This window comes from Apteryx mantelli, chromosome 6 (genome assembly GCF_036417845.1).
Source record: "Apteryx mantelli isolate bAptMan1 chromosome 6, bAptMan1.hap1, whole genome shotgun sequence".
Classification (NCBI taxonomy): domain Eukaryota; kingdom Metazoa; phylum Chordata; class Aves; order Apterygiformes; family Apterygidae; genus Apteryx; species Apteryx mantelli.
The window spans coordinates 14,271,029-14,294,389 of record NC_089983.1 but is presented as its reverse complement, the minus strand read 5'-3'; the positions used below and the strand labels follow the sequence as shown (position 1 = coordinate 14,294,389).

At 38.4% G+C, this 23,361-nt stretch overlaps 1 protein-coding gene across 1 annotated transcript in view; it reads left to right on the top strand.

Moving 5' to 3' along the window:
* Positions 1-21,873, top strand: part of BMPR2 (bone morphogenetic protein receptor type 2) — a 111,884-nt gene extending 90,011 nt beyond the window's left edge. The window contains exons 5-14 of the mRNA XM_067298836.1: positions 554-664; positions 1,170-1,261; positions 3,205-3,435; positions 8,338-8,452; positions 10,070-10,230; positions 11,990-12,137; positions 13,111-13,247; positions 16,433-16,605; positions 17,700-18,979; positions 20,781-21,873. Coding sequence (XP_067154937.1) covers positions 554-664; positions 1,170-1,261; positions 3,205-3,435; positions 8,338-8,452; positions 10,070-10,230; positions 11,990-12,137; positions 13,111-13,247; positions 16,433-16,605; positions 17,700-18,979; positions 20,781-21,031 — 2,699 coding nt within the window. The 3' untranslated portion in view covers positions 21,032-21,873. The remainder of the gene's footprint in view (positions 1-553; positions 665-1,169; positions 1,262-3,204; positions 3,436-8,337; positions 8,453-10,069; positions 10,231-11,989; positions 12,138-13,110; positions 13,248-16,432; positions 16,606-17,699; positions 18,980-20,780) is intronic.
* The last annotated feature ends 1,488 nt before the right edge of the window (positions 21,874-23,361 follow it).

Here is a 23,361-nt window from a genome sequence, read left to right as displayed (position 1 = left end):
AAGATCTGAATGCTGTCTGATATGAAATAAGTCAAAACCCCAAAATATTTTGCAAAGTTTTGCACAAAAAATTTTGCATTGAATCTTTGTGTAGATATTTGAATACAAAACATTCATCAATATGCAGCATTATTAGCAAGTTTTTTTGAAATTTCCATTCTGGGAAAAACAAAAAAATAGTTGAAAAGTTACAAGCCCGATTCATAACAGGAAACCTGATTAAAATACTGATAGTAGGACTGGATCAATCTGGTCTTGTATGGCTCGGTTAAACTTTGCCAGGTATAAAGAAAATTTGATATTTGTTTTCGTGCCTTTCTCTTTTTGGTGGCAGAGAAAAACTGGAAAATGCTGCCCATGAAGTGCACATTCAGCCGTGTTTGAGCTCATCAGCTCTCTTGCCACCCCTAGATTTTAAGAGTAAAAAAATTTAGTGCAATATCTTACAGTCCAGAGTATGATTTTTGTTTTTCCCCTCATTGTTACATGTTACGTGGTCCTGATTCTTTGAATTTACAATGAAAGAAAGAGTCTTTGTCTTGTTTTCTTTCAGATTCTTCTCATTCTTTTCATCGAGATGAGACTATAGTTATTGCCCTTGCGTCTGTCTCTGTGCTAGCTGTTTTGATTGCTGCTCTGTTCTTTGGATACCGAATGCTTGCAGGTAGTGTTTGATTATACTATTTTTTTATATCATTCTTTTGACTATTTCTCAAAGTTGTGCTTACGTCTTCTTCCCCAGCCCCTATTGTATGTATGTATACAATGTTCCCCTTCTCCTCTCTGGCATTTAATGATAATATCCCTTATCCAGAGAGATTTATAATGATTTCTCCAGGTTGGCATTTTGGGACCCATTTTTCTTCAACAAATCCTCTGTTCAATGCAGGTAGTTTAAGTGAAGCTGTGAATGTGCTTTACGGTTACTGCCAATGACGTTCAATTATCAAAATAGTTGTGCAGCAGATAGCTTGCAATTTCCAGCCATCAGTGCCTCCGTTGCTGATTTTACTGACTCTGAGAAGATTTTACAGGATTCCTTTTTAATTGTCATGTCCTTCCCTAGAAAATGTGTTTCTGTCAAATTCCAGGTAAACTTTATTGTTTTCACTTGTGGTATTGCAAAAACCTGAAACTTCCTGATTCCCCCCACCCCTCCTGCCTTACAGGAGACCGTAAGCAAGGTTTGCACAGCATGAACATGATGGAGGCAGCGGCATCAGAGCCCTCGCTGGATCTGGATAATCTGAAGTTACTGGAGGTAAACATTCAACTCCATTTCTCAGTCTTACTTCCAACTGAATGTATCACCTGTGATCATATCACTTGCCAGCTATAGTTACAGAAATAAATATATCAGTACACTTCTGTAATGTTTTCTTCTAAACTATAGTTAAGAAAACAAACCAAAAAACCCCGCCAAAATAAAAGAAAGATTATCTCCGTTATGTTTTGCCTTTTTGTGTTAGCAATATTGTTGGTATTAGCTAGAACGTGTTCTACCTTGAGAAGAACATATTAAACACTCTGGGGTAGTGGGGGGAACTGGAATGTGCTGTGTTTCAGTGTCATGTGAAAAAATCCTTTTTTGTTTGACACCGATGGCTCTGCCAAGTACAGTGTCACACGGTAGTCATTTGCAGTGCTTCAGGCACACCGCTGGAGTACAGATTTTACTGCAGCTAAGGGCACTATATTTCAATAGTGAGCTTGGTGTTACCAGTGTCATCAGAAACCTGCAAAATCTTATGTCTTCAAGTGGCATGCAGAACCTGCGTGAGATTTTTAAAAGCTTTTAGCCAAAAAGCAATCAATCAATAGCAATGGGCTAATGTCTTTGTGAGAGGGATTCAGAGGGCGGCGCTTTTCTTCCTTTCGCCCATCAGAAGTCATCCCTAGTGACGCGGGCTGCAGAAAAGTCATTCCCTCTGCACTGGGGTCTGGGCAAATGGCGGAAGCAGGCTAACCAACAAAGAAACCTTGGTGCCTTCTGGCAAAAGAAAGTAGTTAAGATAGAGTTTGCAAGAGTATAGAGATAAATATGGTAGAAGCATGCAAAGCCCCAGATGAAATTATCGCTACTAATGTGCACTATTGGAAAAGGCAGTGACTCTGTTGGTGGAGAGACCTATTACAGGGTCTTCTCTGCTCTTTCTTAAATGTGAAGGGCCTTACTCTTCACCCTCGCTGTGCGCTATGGAACAAATTGCCTTAACCTGTATTTGCCTTCTCGTATCTCTTTGGGTAAAGTATATTCTGCCTTTATACCATGAGGTGACTCACTGCCTCTTTGCAATCCGTTGTGAGCGCTGCCTGACATGGAAAGACTGAGAAACAAAAAGTCTGGCTGTCAAATGATGCTTTCCTTTTAGACAATTTTATCATCTTTAGAAGCAATACTTTATGACCCCTTTCTCCTTCCCTTTCTACTCCTTTTGTAAGTATTTTAAAAGGGAAGAAGATGTTTGTCCATGAAATCCCTATAATTTCACGTCAAGGTTCTCCTGCAAATGTTTGAATTGAATAAAGTCTTAAATTCTGATGAAGTCAGAAGTTTTCAACTTTTGAAGCTAGGACTCTGCCCTACGTTCCGGGTCAGAGCAGAGATCTCATCCATCTTCGGTTGCCATGGAGATGGGAAAGGTTTTTCTGTGAAAACTGTCTAACATAGTGGGCTCTAGAATGAAGACTCCCAGGTAGCACAGAATTATTCCTTTCTGTTAAAATCTGTTTTACCTCTTTTGGTCTTTATTTTGCACTGCAAATGCGTATATTGTTATTCCTATCCTAGAACATACCTACTATACAGTTTAATACCTGTGATCTCTGGAGTTAATTAAGACTGGTCATGTAAAAGCTAAAAATGTTTGGTAGGCAAAAGCTGAATAAGAGAATTGTCAGTGCAAGACAAATCATGGATTTTACTCATCTTGTCTGTAAAATTGCTGAATAGATGATTTATGATTTATTAATGGGGTATTCAAACTATAGATCATTTTAGTAAGATCTAATTTGGCCTTAGTGTTTCCAGTTCCAAAACAGCTTTTCTGACATCATTTTACTTCTGGTTTTCAATACAAAATATTCACCATTTTGTACAGTGTAATGCAGCATAAAAGTTGGCATATAATCCTTGTGGGGTGAAAACTTTGATTTTTGTCTTCATTTATTAATTAGAGAACTAATTATTTAATTTTTTTGCAGTTGATTGGCCGGGGACGATATGGAGCAGTGTATAAAGGCTCCCTAGATGAACGCCCTGTTGCTGTGAAAGTATTTTCTTTTGCTAATCGCCAGAACTTTGTCAATGAGAGGAACATTTACAGAATTCCCCTGATGGAGCATGACAATATTGCCCGCTTCATTGTGGGAGATGAAAGGTTCACTGCAGATGGACGTATGGAATATTTATTGGTGATGGAATATTACCCCAATGTAAGTGCCTCAACCCCCCCCCCCCCAAAACCAATTAGATTGGTTTAGATTCCTAAGAATAGCTGCATAGAAAGGATATACTTTAATATTTGCCAGTGTTTTTCATTAGTTCTTCTTGCAAAGTAGTCCCCTTTGCCTGCTGTAATGTAAAAATAATCCATATAAATTACAATTTTAATGAATCATAATGTGGTCTACTGTAATACTCTTAAGATTTCTCAGTTAGTGCTACTGAACATAGTCTGATGAATTCTTGGCTGTAATATTTTGCTCTTAGTTATGGTGCAGTTTTTCATCATCTATGGCATATTCAAGGATGATGTTTGAAGAGAAGTTTTGGCTTAAAATATTTAAGAAATTTGAAACTTCTTAATATTAAAACATTATACCTCTATTATGGTAGTTATGACTCAGTGGCAGTAAATGACAGTTTTTGACAGTGAAACTTAATAGAGCCAATATTATTTTCAAACTAGTTTGTGGTACTGTAAATCAAGGGTTTTTTATCCTGTTATCTTCCTTAAAGTATTCTGTGACATAGCCTATTTATTCTACTACATCATGTACTGATGATATAGGAGAAGTCTCAAGGCAGCCTTACTTCCCAGAAATGTATTTTCAGATCTCCTTAGCTAACTGAATGCCTCTGTCCCTCAAATTTGCTGACTTCAGTTCTGAACTCTGTGCGTGTGTACATACACATGCATAGAAGCAGAAATGTTTAAAACTGCACAACATGGATGTGAATTGCTTATCATGAAAAATCATAAAATATAAAGTATATGGGGGATGTATGAATATGTAAATATGTATACATTCATTTTATATTTCATAATTTATCTTGCTCTTTTTTGACTTTTTTATAGAAAAGGACTTTATCTGTTCAGTTAAATAATTTTTATGACTTTTTTTTTTGGTCTCAAGTAAGTGAGCTCATATTGTATTGACTCCAGTGAGTGAAGGTGCTGGCTGAAGCCTGATTTGTTATGGAGACAGTTGGACAAAAATTTCTCATTCAAGTAGCAAAAAGAAACAGAATAGTTATAAATAGCAGTAATGATAGCTCTGCCTTAAGATGCTTGGGGTTCTACATATATGCGTGTACTGAAAGTTAAATGCATACACTTATACAAATACCTAAATATATATACAAATTTAAGAAGACAACATAGCACTAGAAGAATATGTAAAGAGTGTCTTAACTGAAACTTTTTTATAGTGAGAACACAGTTGGAAAAGCAACGTCATGCTATAAGAGATGGATATCTAAGAAGAGATTGCAGAAACTAGAAATGACCACAGAAAAGCTCAGTCACACACGTACCGTAGGTACAGTAGCAAAGCACCTCAGCTCTGTCTACAGAAGCAAAAAAACCCCATGGCTCTGGCAGAGTAGGCTTATGTTCAACTAGTTAAGGGAAGTCAAGTGAGTGCTCTGTTCCTGGGAGGGCACAGCATAACTGTCCTAACAGGTGAACTGGTTTTGCTGTTTTCTGGAGTGAAAGGGCTTTTCAGTTGAAATGTAACTTGGCTGAAAAATGTGTCTTGTTTATATAAACCGGATCTGCTAAAGATCTGATTAAATGTACAGATGAGGCTTACAACATTTTATTATCAGGTTCTTTCTCAGTAAGGTATTAAAAACAGGAAGATTAGCCCCAAATCAATCCACTAGTGGTTTGGAAGTCACTGGAAAAAGTGCACAGCAGGTGTAATTAATGCACAGTATAAGCCTTAATTCAGTGAGCAGATGTTCTGGTGTATGTTGAGCTAACAGCAAATAGAGAAGCAACCCTGCTGTGGAAGCTCTACTAAAAGGGAACTGTGTGGTTCAAACTATAGTCACAAGCTTATTTTTATAGGGGACAACCAATGCAAGATGTGCTGCTGAAATATTTTTGTAGCCTTCCAAAACATGGTTCCCCCTGGAAATATTTCCCTTGTTGAGAACAGGAACTCACAAAACAGAGCATTTTCAGACAGAAAACTGTTCTGGGTCTTTCCTGGGTGAAAGTAAGAAAAATCAGATTGATCCAATTTGTGTTACTATCCAAACATGCCTTCAGGCCAGTGAAAGTAGCAAGTAATAAGAAGGAAGATGTGTGTATTCATCATCAACATGCTATGCTGATGGTACTCAGTGGTATTGCCAGGTGAATAAGCAGTGGGATAAGTCACAAGGGATGACAGAGTTGTTACAAAATACAGAACAGTCACAGAATTGTTCCCCAGCAGTCAAATATTCATATCTTCTAAGAACAATTAAAAATCGCTGTTAAACACCTAGTAGAATCTTACAACTGTCAAAACAAAACCATCAATTTTATCAAAAGTCATTATCAGAAAGAACAAGTATCCTTGATTTAATATGTAATTCGTGACTCCGACAAGAATAATCTCAATTAAAAATACGTATCTCTAAATCTTGACTGGAACTTTTCCTGAATGTCATTTGTATTGAACTTCATTAAGAGCATAGAAATCACTGTCTTCAGCCAGTTTTAAGTATGTGGTGGTTAGCAAGCTCTGCAGCAAAAAGATCTCGGAAGTTGGTTTGAGATCTTTCTCTGTAAAGTACTTTCCACTTGCATCATGCCAACAATCCTGTTGTCTTTGTTAGGATGGACTGAAATCTCAACCCTCTAAACCAAGAAAATCTTTTACTGCAACCAAGTTTCTGGCAGTCAGAGTCCTTACAGCTGTTGAATGTTTGTTTGTTTTCTTTTTTTCCTGTAAAGAAAGTATAAAATATATATCACAGTGATTTAGTCAAAACAAACAAGCAAACCGTAGGCTAATAACAAAAGTGCTCGCAGCCGCTATAGTTCCTTTTTAAGAGTCTTTGCAATGAACAGCACAGCTGTGATCAGTACCTGAACCCATAAAATCTAGTGCTATGCAGGAGCCAAATGATAAGTAGAATAAAGTGGAGCTTGTTTAAAGTTTTAGGATTACACATGCTGCGTCCATCTTCATTTACCTTACATTTATATATAAACAACCTGTTTTATCTGAGTATGTAATGTTCTACAAGTTTGGCTCAGCATATGTAGATTTGAGAGAGGATTAAGGCTGAGATTTAGGCCTACAGTCATGACATTCATTTTGTGTACCCCTTATTTTGGTTTTTATGTTTGTTGCTGCAGTAGTAGCAGCACTGTATGTACTGCTTTTTGACCTTTGAGCAGGTTCTTAGGTGTGAGTGAGTTCATCTCGATATCCTAGATCAACTGGAAAACAAATGGAGTTTAAAATCAGCGCAGACAACACAAGTCCTCAGGAGGCAGGAATCTACAGTAGTGTATAGGGGAAAAACCCACGTCTGACATGGCAGGAGGAGTTAGCCGAATGGATCACGCGATGGGGAGAGAGCAGGGACTCGGGGATTCCAGGTGTTTCGACACCTCTGTGCAAACACCTTCATTTTCTGAGTGGAAGATGCAGGAGTTCTTGGGAGACGAGTACTGATGACAAACTCAGTACCCATTTGTGCACGTTGACATCTCAGCTAGTTTGGAGAAGAAGTGAAGGGAGAGGCTTAAAGAGCTGTTAACAGCAAGAAAAATGTAAAATACTTTATAACGCATTACTAGGTAGATTCTCAGATTTCTTTTCTTAATAAAAATCTGTCTGAAGCTCATATAACAGCATTTTAAACAACGCAAAAACAAAATGCTTCTGTATAACTCTGAGTAACGTTTGCTCTGTATTATCACCAAGGAGGAGGTTATCTGTTTATGGGTTCTTTGTTCCATACAGTGGAAGCCAGAAAAGCTGTAAAATTCTTGTAATTATATTAAGGAGTGTCAGGAACCTGGTGTTAGTTTTAACATTGGATTAAAAAAAATTTCAGAGGCTCCAGTGGCTCTGAATTGTGGTATCCATCTGAACTGTGTTTATATCTCATATCTGAATGTTGACTCCAAATGGACTTAAATGGCTAACACCAGATTTTTGAAAATCAAGTGTTATATAACTATTTTTGCAATAAAGTGTTTTTATGCAAGGCTACTATAAATGTTATGCATTGGTGCATCTTTAAGATTACAGATTTAAATAATCAAAAAGCAGGTAGCCTGTGCTTATAAATAAACACGGTATTGTAGTATGTATACAGAGAAGGCTGGACTTCCTATTCTTTATGCATAGGGTTTTGGTTTTATATCGTCGTTGGGAGCTATGTACATAAAAACTGCAGAGGATGTCATAGTTTGCAGAATCTGGCTCTTGTTTCAGATAGCAATTTGAGTTTCTAGAACATTTCAGCATCATAATTGACACCTTTCCTTCTGCTCTTCTTGGAGATTCACCACAACTTACTAAAAAACTTGTTTTCACATACAACTTCTCTTCCAAGAAAGGGGGAACTTGAATTTTTTTTTCCTTCAGTGCATGTGGACTCACTTCTATTTTGAATTATCTTGTTTGTTTGTTTGTTTGTTTGCTTTGATGACTAAATACATTAGAGCAGGGGAGATGCCAGTGAGAGGTGATCCGTATTTTTCTGTAAGTGCTAATGGTTCGAAGTCCGCAATTTAGTAACCTGGGCTGTTAAATCTGCAGTTACCTTTCTTCTTCTGTTGTTCAGCAACAAGTTCTTTGAAAGCATAAATAAAATGCATGTTTTTCGGTTGTTTTATAACTAATATCCTCCTCCTAAAGGCAAGACCTGTTATTTTTCAATAAATAATACATTTTCTGTTGTTCTTCTTTAGATAAACCCAATGGCAATAGTAAAGACCAATGAAACTTGAGTGATCTTGTGATTGATAACATTTGGGTAAACACAGAAGCAGCCGCAGGATTAGATCTTTCAGGAGCAGTGGATGAAACTGACTCTCTTAAAGATTTTTGAGTTATTCAACTTGATAAAGATTTTAATCCAGTGTTTGGTTTTTTTAGGGTTCTTTATGCAAATATTTGAGTCTCCACACAAGTGACTGGGTGAGCTCTTGTCGTTTGGCACATTCTATTACTAGGGGCTTGGCGTACCTGCACACAGAGCTACCTCGAGGAGGTAAGGCCAGGAAGGGATGCCGTGGTATCCAAGATATTCTTGGTATCAGAGAGCAGATTCCTTCCTTCCTTTGTTTCCTTGTGGCATTACGGTGAATAGGAAATGATGAATCAAAATAGAGATTACTCAGAACTTCTTGCATGTCCTTTCCTTCTGAACAAGCCCGTGTTGTGGGATACGTCTGCGACACTTCTATGAAAACATGAGTAAGAGCAGCAGCGCAAAAGGCAGGAGAAGGAAGCAGAGCTGCGCAGTGCTGCTGTATCATGGCAACGGATTGCTAAAGACCCAAAGCGCTGGACGTCTGTTGAACACAGAGCAAATGGATGAAGTGTTCTGTTTGTTTTTGCAGTTCGGACACAAATTGCCAAAGCAGTATAGTTAGTGTGTGAACTGTACTGTATATATGAAAAGAAATTGTTTAATCTACTTCACTGTAGTTTTATTTATCACAACTCTTGATTTTTGTCTAAGGGTGTGGACCTCATTGTCTCTATTTACAAATGATATTGCTGAATTTTTAGTGCCTTATTAGAGCACTGGACGTGACAACATTGATTTGTATATCTCTGCTTGCATGCTTCATTCTGCATTTCAGGAGTTGAAGAATTGTGATTATATAACAGATATTCCACAATCTGTGATGTAACAGGCTACAGAATACAGTCTGGCACTGAAGCACTAGTGTTTTGGCAGTAAATGAAAGGAATAATTAGTATAGTAGCATTAATTCTACATTAAGGTCCTAAAGTTTGGATTAAAATCCCAAATTATATGTCTCAAATATTAAGCATCATCTCTAGCACAGAATGAAAACTGAAGATACTGTTAAAAGAGCATGGCTGATAATACCTAATGCTGTACTCCTATGTGCCATTGAAACTGCAGCTATCGTCTTAACTTCATCATTTTGAAATGTGCAGACAGGGGTGTCCATTAGCGGCCAGAAAATGTGTAAATTTTCCATCATAAAGGCAGACAGAGCCATAAGCTGTTTTATAAATGCTAGGAAGGAAATCGTGGAGTATAGTAAATTCATGTGAACAGCAGGCCACAGTAAAACCAGTTTTATAGTCCTTGCTGTTTTACTTAAAAACAAAACAAAATAACTCTATCAAAAAAGCATATAAACTAGGAACAACTGAGATTATTCTTTGGAGGTCAAATCCACTGCAAGGTTAATGTGTTCAAACTCTCAGGAATAATATTGGCTACGTATCTTCTGAATATGTGCCAGTCTCAATCATAATGTAAACAGCTGGTGTCATATTTGACACAGGTTTGTGGATGTGAGAGAGAACGTTTGGCCTGGCTGTCCAGGCTGTGGCAGCAGGTCTGTACTTAAGCACATGGTGCCTCCCCTGCCAAAATCATGCTGAAATATCTCTTGGAATTGAAAGAAGCTTGTCGGCGAACACTAAAACTAATATACTGTAAAGATACAGTCAGTTTTCTATACATAGCATACTGAGGAGGTCATAAAGAAGCAAAAATGTCAGCTTTCTAAAAATAAGCTGATTTTCTGTTTATAGTAGCTGCACAGACATAATAAGGTTCTCTTATTTTGCCAAACAGTACAACTGCTCAAATAACAAGTACTTTCATATGTCCAAATAGACCATTACAAACCTGCAATATCCCATCGTGACTTGAACAGCCGCAATGTCCTGGTAAAGAATGATGGAACGTGTGTAATTAGTGATTTTGGACTCTCCATGAAGTTAACTGGAAACAGACTAGTGCGCCCAGGCGAGGAAGATAACGCAGCCATTAGTGAGGTAAGTACAAATACAGATAAGCTGCTGTATAAAGGTAAAAAAAATTAGTATGGAAGTAAGGTTGATATATGCTTGTTTCTGTTGTCATAAGGTGATTATTAAGGTGGTACAATTCCTGTTAGGGGGAATTGCTGCAATATGGGGAGAAGTGGCTGAAACCTTGAGAGGATGAGACTGATTCTTATGTCAAAAAACTTGAAAGCATATCTAGCATTATTGAAAGGTGATAGAATGGCAGCTTTCGAGACTGGAGTGCTGTGTCAGGAATTTGGTTGCAGTGTTGTTTGCAATGATGAGGATACAGATCTCTTGGGTCTTGTACTGCAGATACTACTTAAGCCCAAACATTCTTTGGAAGTTAATTTTTTTTTCTGATAATTTATTTTTCAAAATGGTGACATATTGCATTCCACATCTTATGACTGTTTCTCTGGGTGTCATCTGTAATTTCCTGAACGTGAAATGGATACACCTGGGGGAACGAAAGCATGTAAAAAGACATGGACCAGCTAAGAAAGAACCAGAACAAAATAAAAGGAGATGCTTGAAATTTTAACCTATGAGAAAAGATTGAAAGAATTAGGGTTGTTTAGTCTAGTGAAGTAAAGACAGAGACAAGTCTTCAAATATGTAAACAGCTGCTACAAAGAGAGAGGAATAAACTGTTCGTATTCACTGAGGATAGCAGAAGAGATAATGGGATTACATTGCAGGAGGGAAAATTTAGGTTAGATATGAAGAACTCTTTCTAATCTATAGAAGGGCAGTGAAGGTCTGCAATGGATTGCCGAGGAAGGCTATAGAATTTGCAAGATTTTATGATTTTAAGGAACAGATTGGAAAAACATCTGTCAGGAGTGGATTAGGTAGAACAGACCCTGGGCAGAAAGAGAAATGGTGAAGCTTTGTTTTTATGATGCTGTGATTCAGAGTGTGCTTCTTTGTTGTTTTCTTTTTGTATAAGCCTAAATACATTGACACCTGAATATGCTCAACTTTAGTGAGACTTCTTTAAATGAAGAGTGAAAGTCCCAGAATGCTTCAGTATATTTGTTGACTTTTTGCTCTTACAGTAAATCTTTACATTTCGTTCAAAGAATGTTTCCCGGTTCTGATCAACTTCATTTAGAAAGGAAGTATTATAGTAATACCACCTAGTGCAAAGGTGCTCGTTAGATCTCTGCTCACTGAACAAAGATACAAAAGGATACAAAACCATTGTTTAAAATGCGGGGATACAGGGCAGTCCTGTGACTTCTCCTGCAAGGACTGGTGAATGAGTGCTCTAATCTAACATATTCCCCTGTGGAAATGGATATGTCTTCCAAGGCTGTTAATAACCTTTAAACCTGGAAGACATAGGGGACACCCTTGCTAGCAGTCCAGGAATAAAGAGAACAAGTTCCTTCTTCAGCTACATCCTTTCCCATTATAGTATGTACTTTGGCATATAACAGAGTAATTTTAGGAAAAAGAAACATTTCTGCTATATCATATTGCATTTGAGAACATTGTGTAAGGGACAAAATTATTATTTTGTTTTGGTACAAACAATATGTGACAGAGCACAGGAAGGGTTTTGTTATGACTAGGCGACCGATAAGAGTCTAGAAGCTGAGGACACTGATTAGAAGAGGACATTTTCTGCTAAACTGTAGAAAACATAAAACAAAGTAGGATATAAAAAAAATCCATAATAAATTGAATATGATGAAGGATTTGCTTCCCGTTTTGAAATTTTGATTTTATGTTTTTCCAGGTTGGTACGATCCGCTATATGGCCCCAGAAGTGCTTGAAGGAGCAGTGAACCTGCGGGACTGTGAATCTGCTTTGAAACAAGTAGATATGTACGCACTAGGCCTTATCTACTGGGAGATATTTATGAGATGCACCGACCTCTTCCCAGGTAACTAAAAGAAGTAGGAAAAAAAGGTAGTAGAAAGTAGTATCAGCAGCCAAAGTTAATCCCTAGCCAACCTTTTTAAAGTGAACCCTTCATAGAAGGGAAATAATTTTCACAATTGTTTTTCACCTTTAGGTCAGTGCCATCTAGTGTTCAAAAGTATTATTGTTATCAGTATAATGTATTTGAGTGTCAGGCATGGATTATGCTGAAAGACTTTCAATTGCTTTTTTTAACCAGCTTTCAAGCCTCGTGGTAGTGCAATTTGAGCACTATATTTACTGTCCAGAGTTCATGAACATTGTGAGTTGGGCTGATTGCAAAAGCAGTGCATTCAGTCCTTAAAACTGATATAGCTCTTGAAGTGCCTCTCAGACCTTCCTCATGAACAAATGGATGGGAAGGTGCTCTGATTTTATGTAGCCTTTAGCAATTCGTACTTGCTTTTATGTTAGTGACATTGAAAATTCAGGGAAATCCATTCCTGTAACATAACACAAGAGGAAATAGACTGGTAAAAATTAACACATAAGAAAGCGTCACAACCACCTTTTTATTCCTGAGATATAGTTTAAAGAGTTAACAGTCTGACATGCAGTATTCCCTCTGTTGTCAAACAGCTGCACTTTATGTGCTGGGACTTGTAATGTTTTTGGGCTTCCTCCCAAATGAAGCCTATGAGTATTTTTGGTCTGTGGTGTTTCAGAAAATTAGGTGTCATCCTCAGGTTCCAAGATATTCTGAATGTGCCACTCAACCAGCAAGGTTTGAGGATGCTGTCCTTCAGAGAGGCTCCTAAACAACACTTAATTCATTTGCAGTTAATTCAGCTTTTCTTCATGAAGTCAGACTTTGGAGAAAATGGAGAACATCCTGATAGACAGCAGCTTTGATACTACCTTCCATCACCTGATAGCTCTTGATCTGCTTTTTTTTTCTTTTTTAAATCTGTGATTTTTCTTTCTTTTGCTAACAGGGGAATCTGTGCCAGAGTACCAGATGGCTTTCCAGACAGAAGTCGGAAACCATCCCACTTTTGAAGATATGCAAGTCTTGGTGTCTAGGGAGAAGCAAAGACCAAAATTCCCAGAAGCCTGGAAAGAAAACAGCCTGGTGAGATAGAATATTTACAAAGAAACACTAGTTTAGCCAGCCTTTCTTAAAAGCAAATTTTGAATATCTTTTTCTTGTAATTTTTGTTAATATTTAAGGACTGTGAGCTGTTTCTGGCTGGACTTCTTAAGTATTGAACTCAATTTTAAAAAGCCATTGAGACTAAAGCTAGATTTTTTTTTTTTTCTTTTAAGGAAAAATACTATGATTATTATTGGGTGTTGAAGTGTGATAGGCTGAAGATTACTTGTATTAATTTTCACATAGTATCTGTAGTATTTCGCATAGCGTGCCCAGATATTCTCTGTAAATCAAATGAGAAACATAAATATATTCTGTGTCTTTTGTTGTCTTATAAACTAAAAACACCCTAAATTAATTAGCAAAAATGTAATTATACTCCTCCAAAACTGAAATTTCATGAACATTGTAATGAACTTTTTCTGAAGATGTATATTCCTCAGAATTTGCAAAGCCTACAGTTTCTAGCAATAATTTTATTATAACTACATTAGACATTTTGTATGGCTTCATTTGATCTGCAATTTTTATTTTCAAAGCTGTAAACAAAGTAATGTTTGTTTTGAATGGGTATAGCCATGGCTTAGAGCCTTGCTTGCTGCTGCAGGCCAACAAGTTACTGCAAGTCAGCTGAACTCTGGTAGTAGTCTGCTTGCTTTCATCTGCAGCAAATGTGAGGTAATGCGATTCCCCTTAGCTTAGAGGGGGTGGTTTGTCTTCCATTACAAGCAAAGTGAAATGCAAACAGTAACTGGATTCATCTGATACATGCTAACCTATTTGAGCTAAAATAGCTTGATTGCAAGTGTGAAAATCACATATTTGACTTTTATTTAAAAAGATGCTTTTAGCTATTCCTTTTCTGAAATTATGCCCTTCAACCTTCGGAGACTTTGCTAGTTGATAAGTATGTAGCTACTGTGCAGATAATGGGGAGCCTAAGGCCTCATCTATGCTGGTACTTGTAAATATGTATGAAACCATTTTCAGAGAGGAGCATAGCCTCCAGTATTAACGCTGTTATAGAACATGTTGTAACTGAGTTGAAAGCTTCATAGAGAGATTATTTTATTGCATAGTTTTGGCCAGCCAGTCCTAAAAAAGTCCACACCCAAACTATATAGAAAATCAAGCAGCAACTGTTCTAGCTGTGGCGATGTTGGCAAATGCAGTGTTGGAAGAACCGAGCTTGACAGCTGTTTTTGAAGACAGTTAAAACTAAAACAGTTCAAGAAGGTTTGTTTTTTTTGCAGACTAGCAGTTTAAATGTTAATTATGCTCTAACAGGTTGGTAGACTCCAGTATTATTAGACACTGAGCTAGTAACGATCTCCATATTTAAGCTGCCTAACATATTCTATGTGTTGTCTCTAATGTTTTGGCAAAAATCCAAAATAATAATTAAAAAAAGAATGTTCTGCTCTAGGGATGGATCTACACCATTGCTTAGAGAGAGAGAAAAAAAAAAAGTAGTTCTGTCATGGATATCAGTCAAACAACCCACTCCACCCTCTGTCAGTCTAGGATATGATCCCAATGGCCACTCCAGGGGAGACACTGTAGAAAACTGCGCTCCAGATAACCTCACCCTGGACCCAGTTCTTAACCTTCTGTATCCAACGTGTGGGATAAAAGCCTTCTGTCCTTTACTTAAAGCTATGCAGACATGCTGCAGGTTTGGGTTAAAGCACTTCCATGTAACTTCATCTGTTAGAATATGTAGTTGCCTTTTTCCTTTAAGAAATACAAATAAATATCAAAAGGAAAAGATCTGGGATCTGAGAGACAGTATTCAGTTAAATACTGGTTACATTTACTGCTGAGGAAGCCTATAGTGGGAGGGTCTTTTAAAGGGACAAGACCAGATATTAAGATATCCACTGACTTAGAGATAAAAACCAAACATTGACTAAATCAGGTACTAAAAGCTGAATGAAGGCTTTTTATTCTGGGGGAGAGGACAGATCCAGTACACTACCCTATCACTGTCTCTGAGAGTGCTTTTAGACTCGTGTGCCTCCGCTAAGGCGGGTGTAGTTGCTTAGCCTCGCTTCAATCCGTTGTGGGAAGGGAGATAAAAGAGGTACTTGTGTGGAACCTCATCCCAAGCTGGGCAGCCATAGCAGCATCACGAAGCAGCAGGGACTTGCTGGATGCAGGCGGTGTCAGGACCCTCTGAGGGGCGCGGAGCTCTCTGCTAGTGTGCAGAGCTGCTCCGGGCTGTCGCTGCCAGAAGTGAACGAGGCGGATCTGGCACAAGGAAGAGCAATCCGTGGGGCCTGCCAAGCGCCTTCGTGCCCAGCTGGGTCTGTGCGCAGTTGTTCGTGCTGAAGAGGTTAAAGCTGCGTTGTAGACAACGTGAGACATCCTGGCAAGCCATATCCCATCCATAGGCTGTATAGTGGCAGCAGGGGCCAATAAATGCCCGCCCTTTTTCTGCACATGGGGTGCAGCGGAGTAGAAGTGTTTAATGCTCGTAATCTCAGTTGTCTCTTCTCCAGGTCTCTGACCGTATGGCAGCATGATTTGGAGGTTTTGAGCTCTAATCCTGACTGCACCAGTCCCCCCACAGTGTGATCACAGGAAAGTGTGTCTGTTTCCATTTCTCCATCTGTAAAAGGAGGGCAGCAATAGTCTCCTCCCATAGTGCAGACAAATTCACTGATGTTTGAGAGGCACTTGGATGTTACTGTAGTGAAGGGGAGAAGAAAAGCATGATGAAATGAGAAAGGCTGTGTTAACTGCAAACAGTGCAGGGCAAGGCAGGGACCATTCGCTGAATTGAGCATTGACGGTATCAATGACATTTCCAGAGTATCATCGGTCCTTTGTACATGGCCTTCATAAGGCAGGGGGAATGACCACACATACATCCAAGAGGGCAGGCTGGAGATTGTGTAGGCAACTGTAAATGTAACTTTTCCTAAATAATGATCTTTCCAGCTTGTGTGTGTGATATGATGGCGTTAATCCTGCATATTACTATTATTAGAGTAAACTAGCTTTGAATTAAATTGTGTTGTGTATCTTCCATTTCTCTTTCTCACCAGTTTGTGACTATTTCCATGTGTACAGAATGCTGTCATAAGACAGTAAATTAGAAGCACAATATAAAGGGGAAATAATGCAAGACGAGATTTTTTTGTTTGTTTGTTTCCTGGCAGGCTGTGAGGTCGCTTAAAGAGACAATTGAAGACTGTTGGGATCAAGATGCTGAAGCTCGACTAACAGCGCAGTGTGCTGAGGAGAGGATGGCAGAACTCATGATGATTTGGGAGAGAAATAAATCAGTTAGCCCAACGGTCAATCCTATGTCAACTGCCATGCAAAACGAGCGGTGAGAAAGAAAATACTTGTTTTTAGTCACCAGGGAATGTCCAATGCATAGCTCACTCCAGGAAGGAAGCTAGAGCACACTGTTAGCGTAATGTTGCTGCACCTGTGAAGTGGCCATGTGTTACGTGAGCTAGTCTCCCCATGGGTATTGTACAATACGATGCCAATTGCTTCATTTTACATGAGTCCACATTATGAGGAGTTCTGAGATCTATACATCCCCAGAATTCACCTTTTATGTAAACTGGACTTCTCACAGAGGGGGCTTTCTAACTGAACAATTGTGCGAACAGGCTTACCACAGACATGAAGTGATTTGGAACTCTTTAGGGACTCTTGCTATATGATGCGTGAAATTTCTATTTAAAACTTTTCTAGTAAGAGCTGTACATGTTTAGGAGATATGAGTTCAGGAAATCACCAAGTCCCAAACCTACAGCTTTTCAGTTAAAGAACCACAAGGCCACCGTTTCAGTTATCGTTATTCTGACCCCAGTGAGAGAGGTGCTGCACGTTCCCCTTCTCTGTCTATAAATTATCTAAAGAGAGTGACAATTAGCTGAACTGACATTAATACTTAGTATACACTAGAGATCTGGATTTGAGAGAAGAGTAATATTGATATACATGGCAGTGTGTTTTTAAAAATTTCTGTTCAAAACATGGAACACTTAAATTGTTAAAATAATAGGTTTTTCACAGTTTGTGACCTTGTGACCTTTCCCAGCATCACTTTCTCCATCCTGTCTGTAGAGTTTTTGTTACCCTCCTGCAGCTTCGCTTCTCTGCAACTAGAATAGTGCCTTAGCAGTGAACTGGACAAATAGTGTATTGGACAAATAGAAGAAAATACCTGATCTCTGGCTTAGTTTTATAAATAACATCCATGACAAAATTTCTATCCTACTAAAACAATTTTCTGCTACCCAGGATTTTTCAAGGAAGTTACAGAAGGATCTCAATTTAAACTATATCTGTCCTTAGGTTATGCATGAAAAGAAACAGAAAGACATTCAGCTTTCTTAATTGAGAGGCTTTATAATGTAAGGTGATTTTTACATATATGGTCTTAATATCACTTATTTTTTCTTAAAGGAATCTGTCGCATCATAGGCGTGTATCAAAGATAAGGCCATATCCAGATTACTCTTCCTCCTCCTACATTGAAGATTCAATCCACCACACTGACAGCATAGTGAAGAACATTTCTTCTGAACATTCAATGTCCACTACACCATTGACTTCAGGGGAGAAGAACAGAAACTCCATTAACTATGAGCGGCAACAAGCACAAGCTCGCATCCCTAGTCCCGAGACAAGTGTCACCAGTTTGTCCACCAATACTACCACCACCAATACAACTGGCCTCACTCCTAGCACTGGCATGACTACCATATCTGAGATGCCTTACTCAGATGAAGCAAACTTGCATACTACAAATATCATGCAGCCAGGTGGGCCCACCCCTGTTTGTCTGCAGCTAACAGAGGAGGACCTAGAGACGAACAAACTGGATCCAAAAGAAGTGGATAAGAACCTGAAGGAAAGCTCTGATGAGAATCTGATGGAGCATTCGCTTAAGCAGTTTAGTGGGCCAGATCCACTCAGCAGCACTAGTTCCAGCTTGCTTTATCCACTCATAAAACTTGCTGTAGAGGTGACAGGACAACAGGACTTCACACAAGCTGGCAATGGTCAAGCATGTTTGATTCCTGATGTCCCGTCTGCTCAGGTCTATCCTCTACCCAAGCAACAGAACCTTCCGAAGAGGCCTACTAGCCTTCCTTTAAACACCAAAAATTCAACGAAGGAGCCACGGTTAAAATTCGGTGGCAAGCACAAATCAAACTTGAAGCAAGTGGAAACAGGAGTTGCCAAGATGAACACTATCAATACAGCAGAACCTCATGTGGTGACAGTTACCATGAATGGAGTGGCTGGGAGAAGCCACAGCATAAACTCTCATGCTGGGACAACCCAATACGTGAATGGGGCAGTGCCGTCTGGCCAGACAACCAGCTCAGTAGCACAGAGGGCCCAGGAAATGCTTCAGAACCAGTTCAGTGGAGAGGATAGTCGGCTGAATATTAATTCAAGCCCTGATGAGCATGAACCCTTGTTGAGACGGGAGCAGCAAGTTGGCCACGATGAAGGTGTTCTGGACCGCCTAGTGGACAGGAGAGAGCGACCACTGGATAATGGCCGAACGAATGCCAATAACAACAACAGTAATCCATGTCCAGTGCAAGACACAACTACACTCAGTATCCAGAACGTAGCAAGAAATCCTGGGCAGACCCAGACTAGAAGAGCACAGAGGCCTAATTCGCTGGATCTATCAACCACAAATAGTTTGGATAGCAGTAATATGCAGTGTAAGTGCCAGCAGGACTTGAACAGTTTCTCTCACCCTTTTTTACTCAAAAACTAACTATGTGTATCTGCTTGAATAGAAAATACTTCTGTGTCCCCTTTCCCTCCTCAAAACATACCTACTAAATCCCATATAAGTTTAATTTCCATCAGCACAATTTCAGTCTTCTCAATAAAGTGCTGTCTTCTTCTCCATCAGCTTCAGAACATATTAGGTCACTATCTTCCTTCCCCATACCTGGAACAAATCCGTCTCTCTCTAACCTACCTCCTCTGACTCTAGGCAGGGGTAGTCACTTCTGCACTCATTACTCTTTATAGGGCACCTACCTTGGCAGCTGCAAAGTATATTGAAATATCCTCCTATTTTTTCCTTCAGGGGCATATTGTACCCTCTTTTCCTTACTTTGCTTCATTCTCTGAAGAATAGTTGGCTCTAAGATGCATTGATTAAAATAATTTATTAAAATAACTACTTATACATTTCATTATTTATGAAATGACTGATTTTACTGTATTATTCCAGTGTAGATAGACATTCAGGCGTTCTCCACTTTGCTATCTGAGCTCCAATAATTATAGCACTTTTTCATCAATTTACCATGTACATATTAAAAATTAATCAAAGTAGTTAGAGAAGGAATCAATTTTAATAGACACCGTCAGAATAACTGCCTTAGAGTGTTCTACAGCCAAAGATTTAAGGGGTTGTAATGGGACTCTCTTTTTTCAGTAGGCATGTAATCGTGTAGTTATAGCTAAATTAGCTACATCCTCTGACATGTCTTTTGTCTTCGGGCCTGTTGGAGCTGCTGCAAACACTTCCTTGTGTGCATTTTTAAGAGGATACATTTCCACAATGCACTGTGGTCTTTGAAAGATCCTTGCAAACCTTTGACCATGTTTAGATAAGACACTATAATGACTAGTAAAACAGTCTGGTGTGCCAGGCATTACATGTATGGCAATAAAAGGTTTAGAAACAAACCAGAACAGATCTGTCAAGAAATGTAGTTGAATATTCAGCAGTGGAATGTTCAAGCTTTCCTTTTAAGTAGGAAACCTTAATTCATTTGCTAACATGTCGATTTGAGTTGAAATTTTATTGAGCAGGGAGAAAAATATTATTGCAGTAACTTTTCTTAATTGAAGATTAACTAAAAAATAAAAAAGAGTTTGAAGGTTAAATAAGTAAAGTGAAAGGGTTGGATTAAAAATCAGATTTCTACTGCTGAAATTCTATGTTTAAAATTGAGAAGCAGCTGGTTTTGGCAGTTTACAAGCCCAAATCCCAAATCCTGACTTAGGAAAAACAGAGAATGGACCATTTTGCCTCCAGGTGAAGGCCTAAGCCTTGCCTGAGGCTTTGTATGTAAAAGAACTGCTTTGCCAGGCGAAGTGGGAGTTAGAGAATCTATAATTTAATTATGCTATTAAAAATGAGCCTTTGCCATCCTGTAGTAGCTCCATTTTTCTGTACCTCCCATTACAGGTAATATAAGATACTATGATTGCAAAAGCTACTCAAAGGCAAATGCTGATTCTGCTATTTGATGCCAATGCACGTTCAAAGTAACACAAATTACTTCACTGAAGTAATTTTTGACAGAGGATAGAATCTGATCCTTTGTTTTAATGGCAGCTACTGTAGTTCATATACCTGTCATGCCTCTGCCACACAGTTGCTTATTTTGATAAGATGTTGTTCATTTATTGCATGAGTAAGAACCCTGAACTCTCCAGCATAATCTTCCTCATAATGCTATTTTCTTTTTTTTTTCTCCCTCTCTCTCTCTTCTTCAGTAGGTGACTCCTCACAAGATGGCAAATCAGGCTCAGGAGAAAAGATCAAGAAACGTGTGAAAACTCCGTACTCACTTAAGCGGTGGCGTCCTTCAACATGGGTCATCTCCACTGAACCGCTGCACTGCGAGGTCAACAATAACGGCAGTGACCGGGCAGTCCACTCCAAATCCAGCACTGCTGTTTATCTTGCAGAAGGAGGCACTGCCACCACAATGGTATCTAAGGACACAGGAGTGAACTGCCTGTGAAATACTTTAAAAGCCGTCAAATGACCTTTTTTGCATTATTTGAAACAAACGTGCAGAAGACTTTAAAAAACTGCTTTCTCCTCCTGTCAGCAACCCCTACCAAGGACTCGCTTTAAATAGATTTCAGCTATGCAGAAAATTTTTAGCTTATGCTTCCATATTTTTTTATTTTGTTTTATTTTTTGAACGTTTTTGCACTTTTATTTAGTATCGCTAAAGTTAAGTCTGTCTGTTTTGACCACGGAATATATATATGTGTATCAAAAATGTGGTCTCAAAATATTTTTTTAAAAAAAATAACAAAAAAATGTATTGCTGATAATCAGTTTGGACCAGTTTCTTAAGGTCACTGAGATCATAAGCAGACTATAAGACAGGTTTGACTGCAGTGGTGTCTTGTAACCATGTTTTGATTTCTGTGCACAAGCTAGTCTGTATATTTCTATGTTAAAAAGTGTATTCTCTTTTGAACCCTTATTTTTCTTGTGTCATGTTGAAATGTGCAATAGTCTATAGTTCACAGTATGCTTTATTGAAAAGTGTGTTTCTAAAACTGCCCCATGTTCCCCTTTCTGTGCGTATTTGTTAATTTTTCCCTGACAGTTGAGCAGTCAGCCCGTCATGACAGTGAACTTTGCACACCATGGCCAGCTTGGAGCAGCTGCCTGTATCACATTGTGCTCTGAGGTGACAGTGCATGAATTTTCCCAACTTGAAAGGGCTTTTAAAAAGGAACAAAACAAAAAAAAGAGCTTAGTACCTTTCCTTTAATCCTTCCAAATCTAAATGTGTTTCTTTTATAGTAGTAGATGCTAGCCTGTGAAGTTCTGAATAACAAAACATTGAACAAATGTAAGGAAACAATGTCAGCCATTTTTTCCATTTTATTTTGTGTGCAGTTTCAGCCTTCGTATTTATGTAAAACCTTATTTAGATCACTAAAAATGTACATTGAAAAATACATTTTTATCAGGTATCTTGATGACTGTCGTACTTAAAAGCTCTAGTGAAGATAGGTTGCTAAGATATTTTGTTTACAAAGAGGAGAAAAATCATGAATCTTGATTGGCACAAAGCAGTTTTGTGATGAGTCACGAATCTTGCAGGATTTGCCTCCTGCAGAAAGTCTGAGGTAAAATCAGCCTGGTTACTTAGGCAAGTAGGTGCGTCTGAATTGGCTGCTGTTGCTGAATTAAAACTCTTCTTCCCTTCAGAGTTTTTAGAGCCTCTTATTCATCTTGTTGAAATTGAATGCATGCTTTTAAAATTCATGGTTAGGAGTGTTTCAGGGTGAGAGTTGTTTCATTTCTCTGGTTAGAACTTTCTTTCTGTTTGTGTATAACACTCCACACATTGGTTTTTAGGTGTCAGTGATCATGAATGTAATATCTATTGAGATAAATTTTTTTTCCTCTTCTCAAGTAAACATTATCTTCTCAAGTAAACATTATTGTTATTATAACATTATTACAATGATCATTTTTGCTGTCTACTGAAAGAAAATTAATTTCCTTACTGGCCAACCCCCACCCCTTCCATCTAAGACTTTTAGCTTGAGAAATATTCTTTCTGATTGAAAAAACTTCCTTAAAACCTATTTACATTAAAAGTATATAACATATGTCAGTCTTCAGTACTGAGTAAAGTTTTATCACTGCATCTGAAAACTGGTTATGTTCAAAGACAGAAAATCTATTCAGTCAGCATGCCAGACTCTTATGCAGAATATTGCTAGCCAACGATTGCCTCCCCCAGCACGTCCTCTTTCAGCTGACTGAAACAAATGCTGTATGCTTTCAAGCTCATTTGTTTCCTTGCTATTGCATTATTTTTTCCCATGAGATAAACTTTGCCAACTCTGCTTTTTTACATCTGATGATGTAGGAAGGCATATATTACATATGCCTTCCTACATCTGATTCTTGCTGTTTCCCGAGCTCCCTTGTTTATACCTGATTTCTATGATTTCCTGTCTTGATGTTCCTTAAATGCTTCTTAGATTCTCCTAGATATCTCCAAGAGGTAATGCTATATACCCAGTCTCTGATTCAGCATAGCTGCAGAAATATAAGCCATGATAGACTTTGAGCTCCCTATGGTCTCATCTCTGTTGTACTTCAGGTAATACCTTTCTTCTCTGAGGTGTAATTCTGTTATCCTGATGTGTAAATACAGTTACATCTCCCCTCTTCAAAAAGACAGCCTTTCTCTGGTTTTATTCTTAATTCACTCTCCAGCTTGCCATCTGCTGCAATCTCGCATCCCAGGTGTTGTAAACCTGCCATTTGCTCCGCTGGCTTTCAAGATCTGAATAAGATTTTTTGGCATGC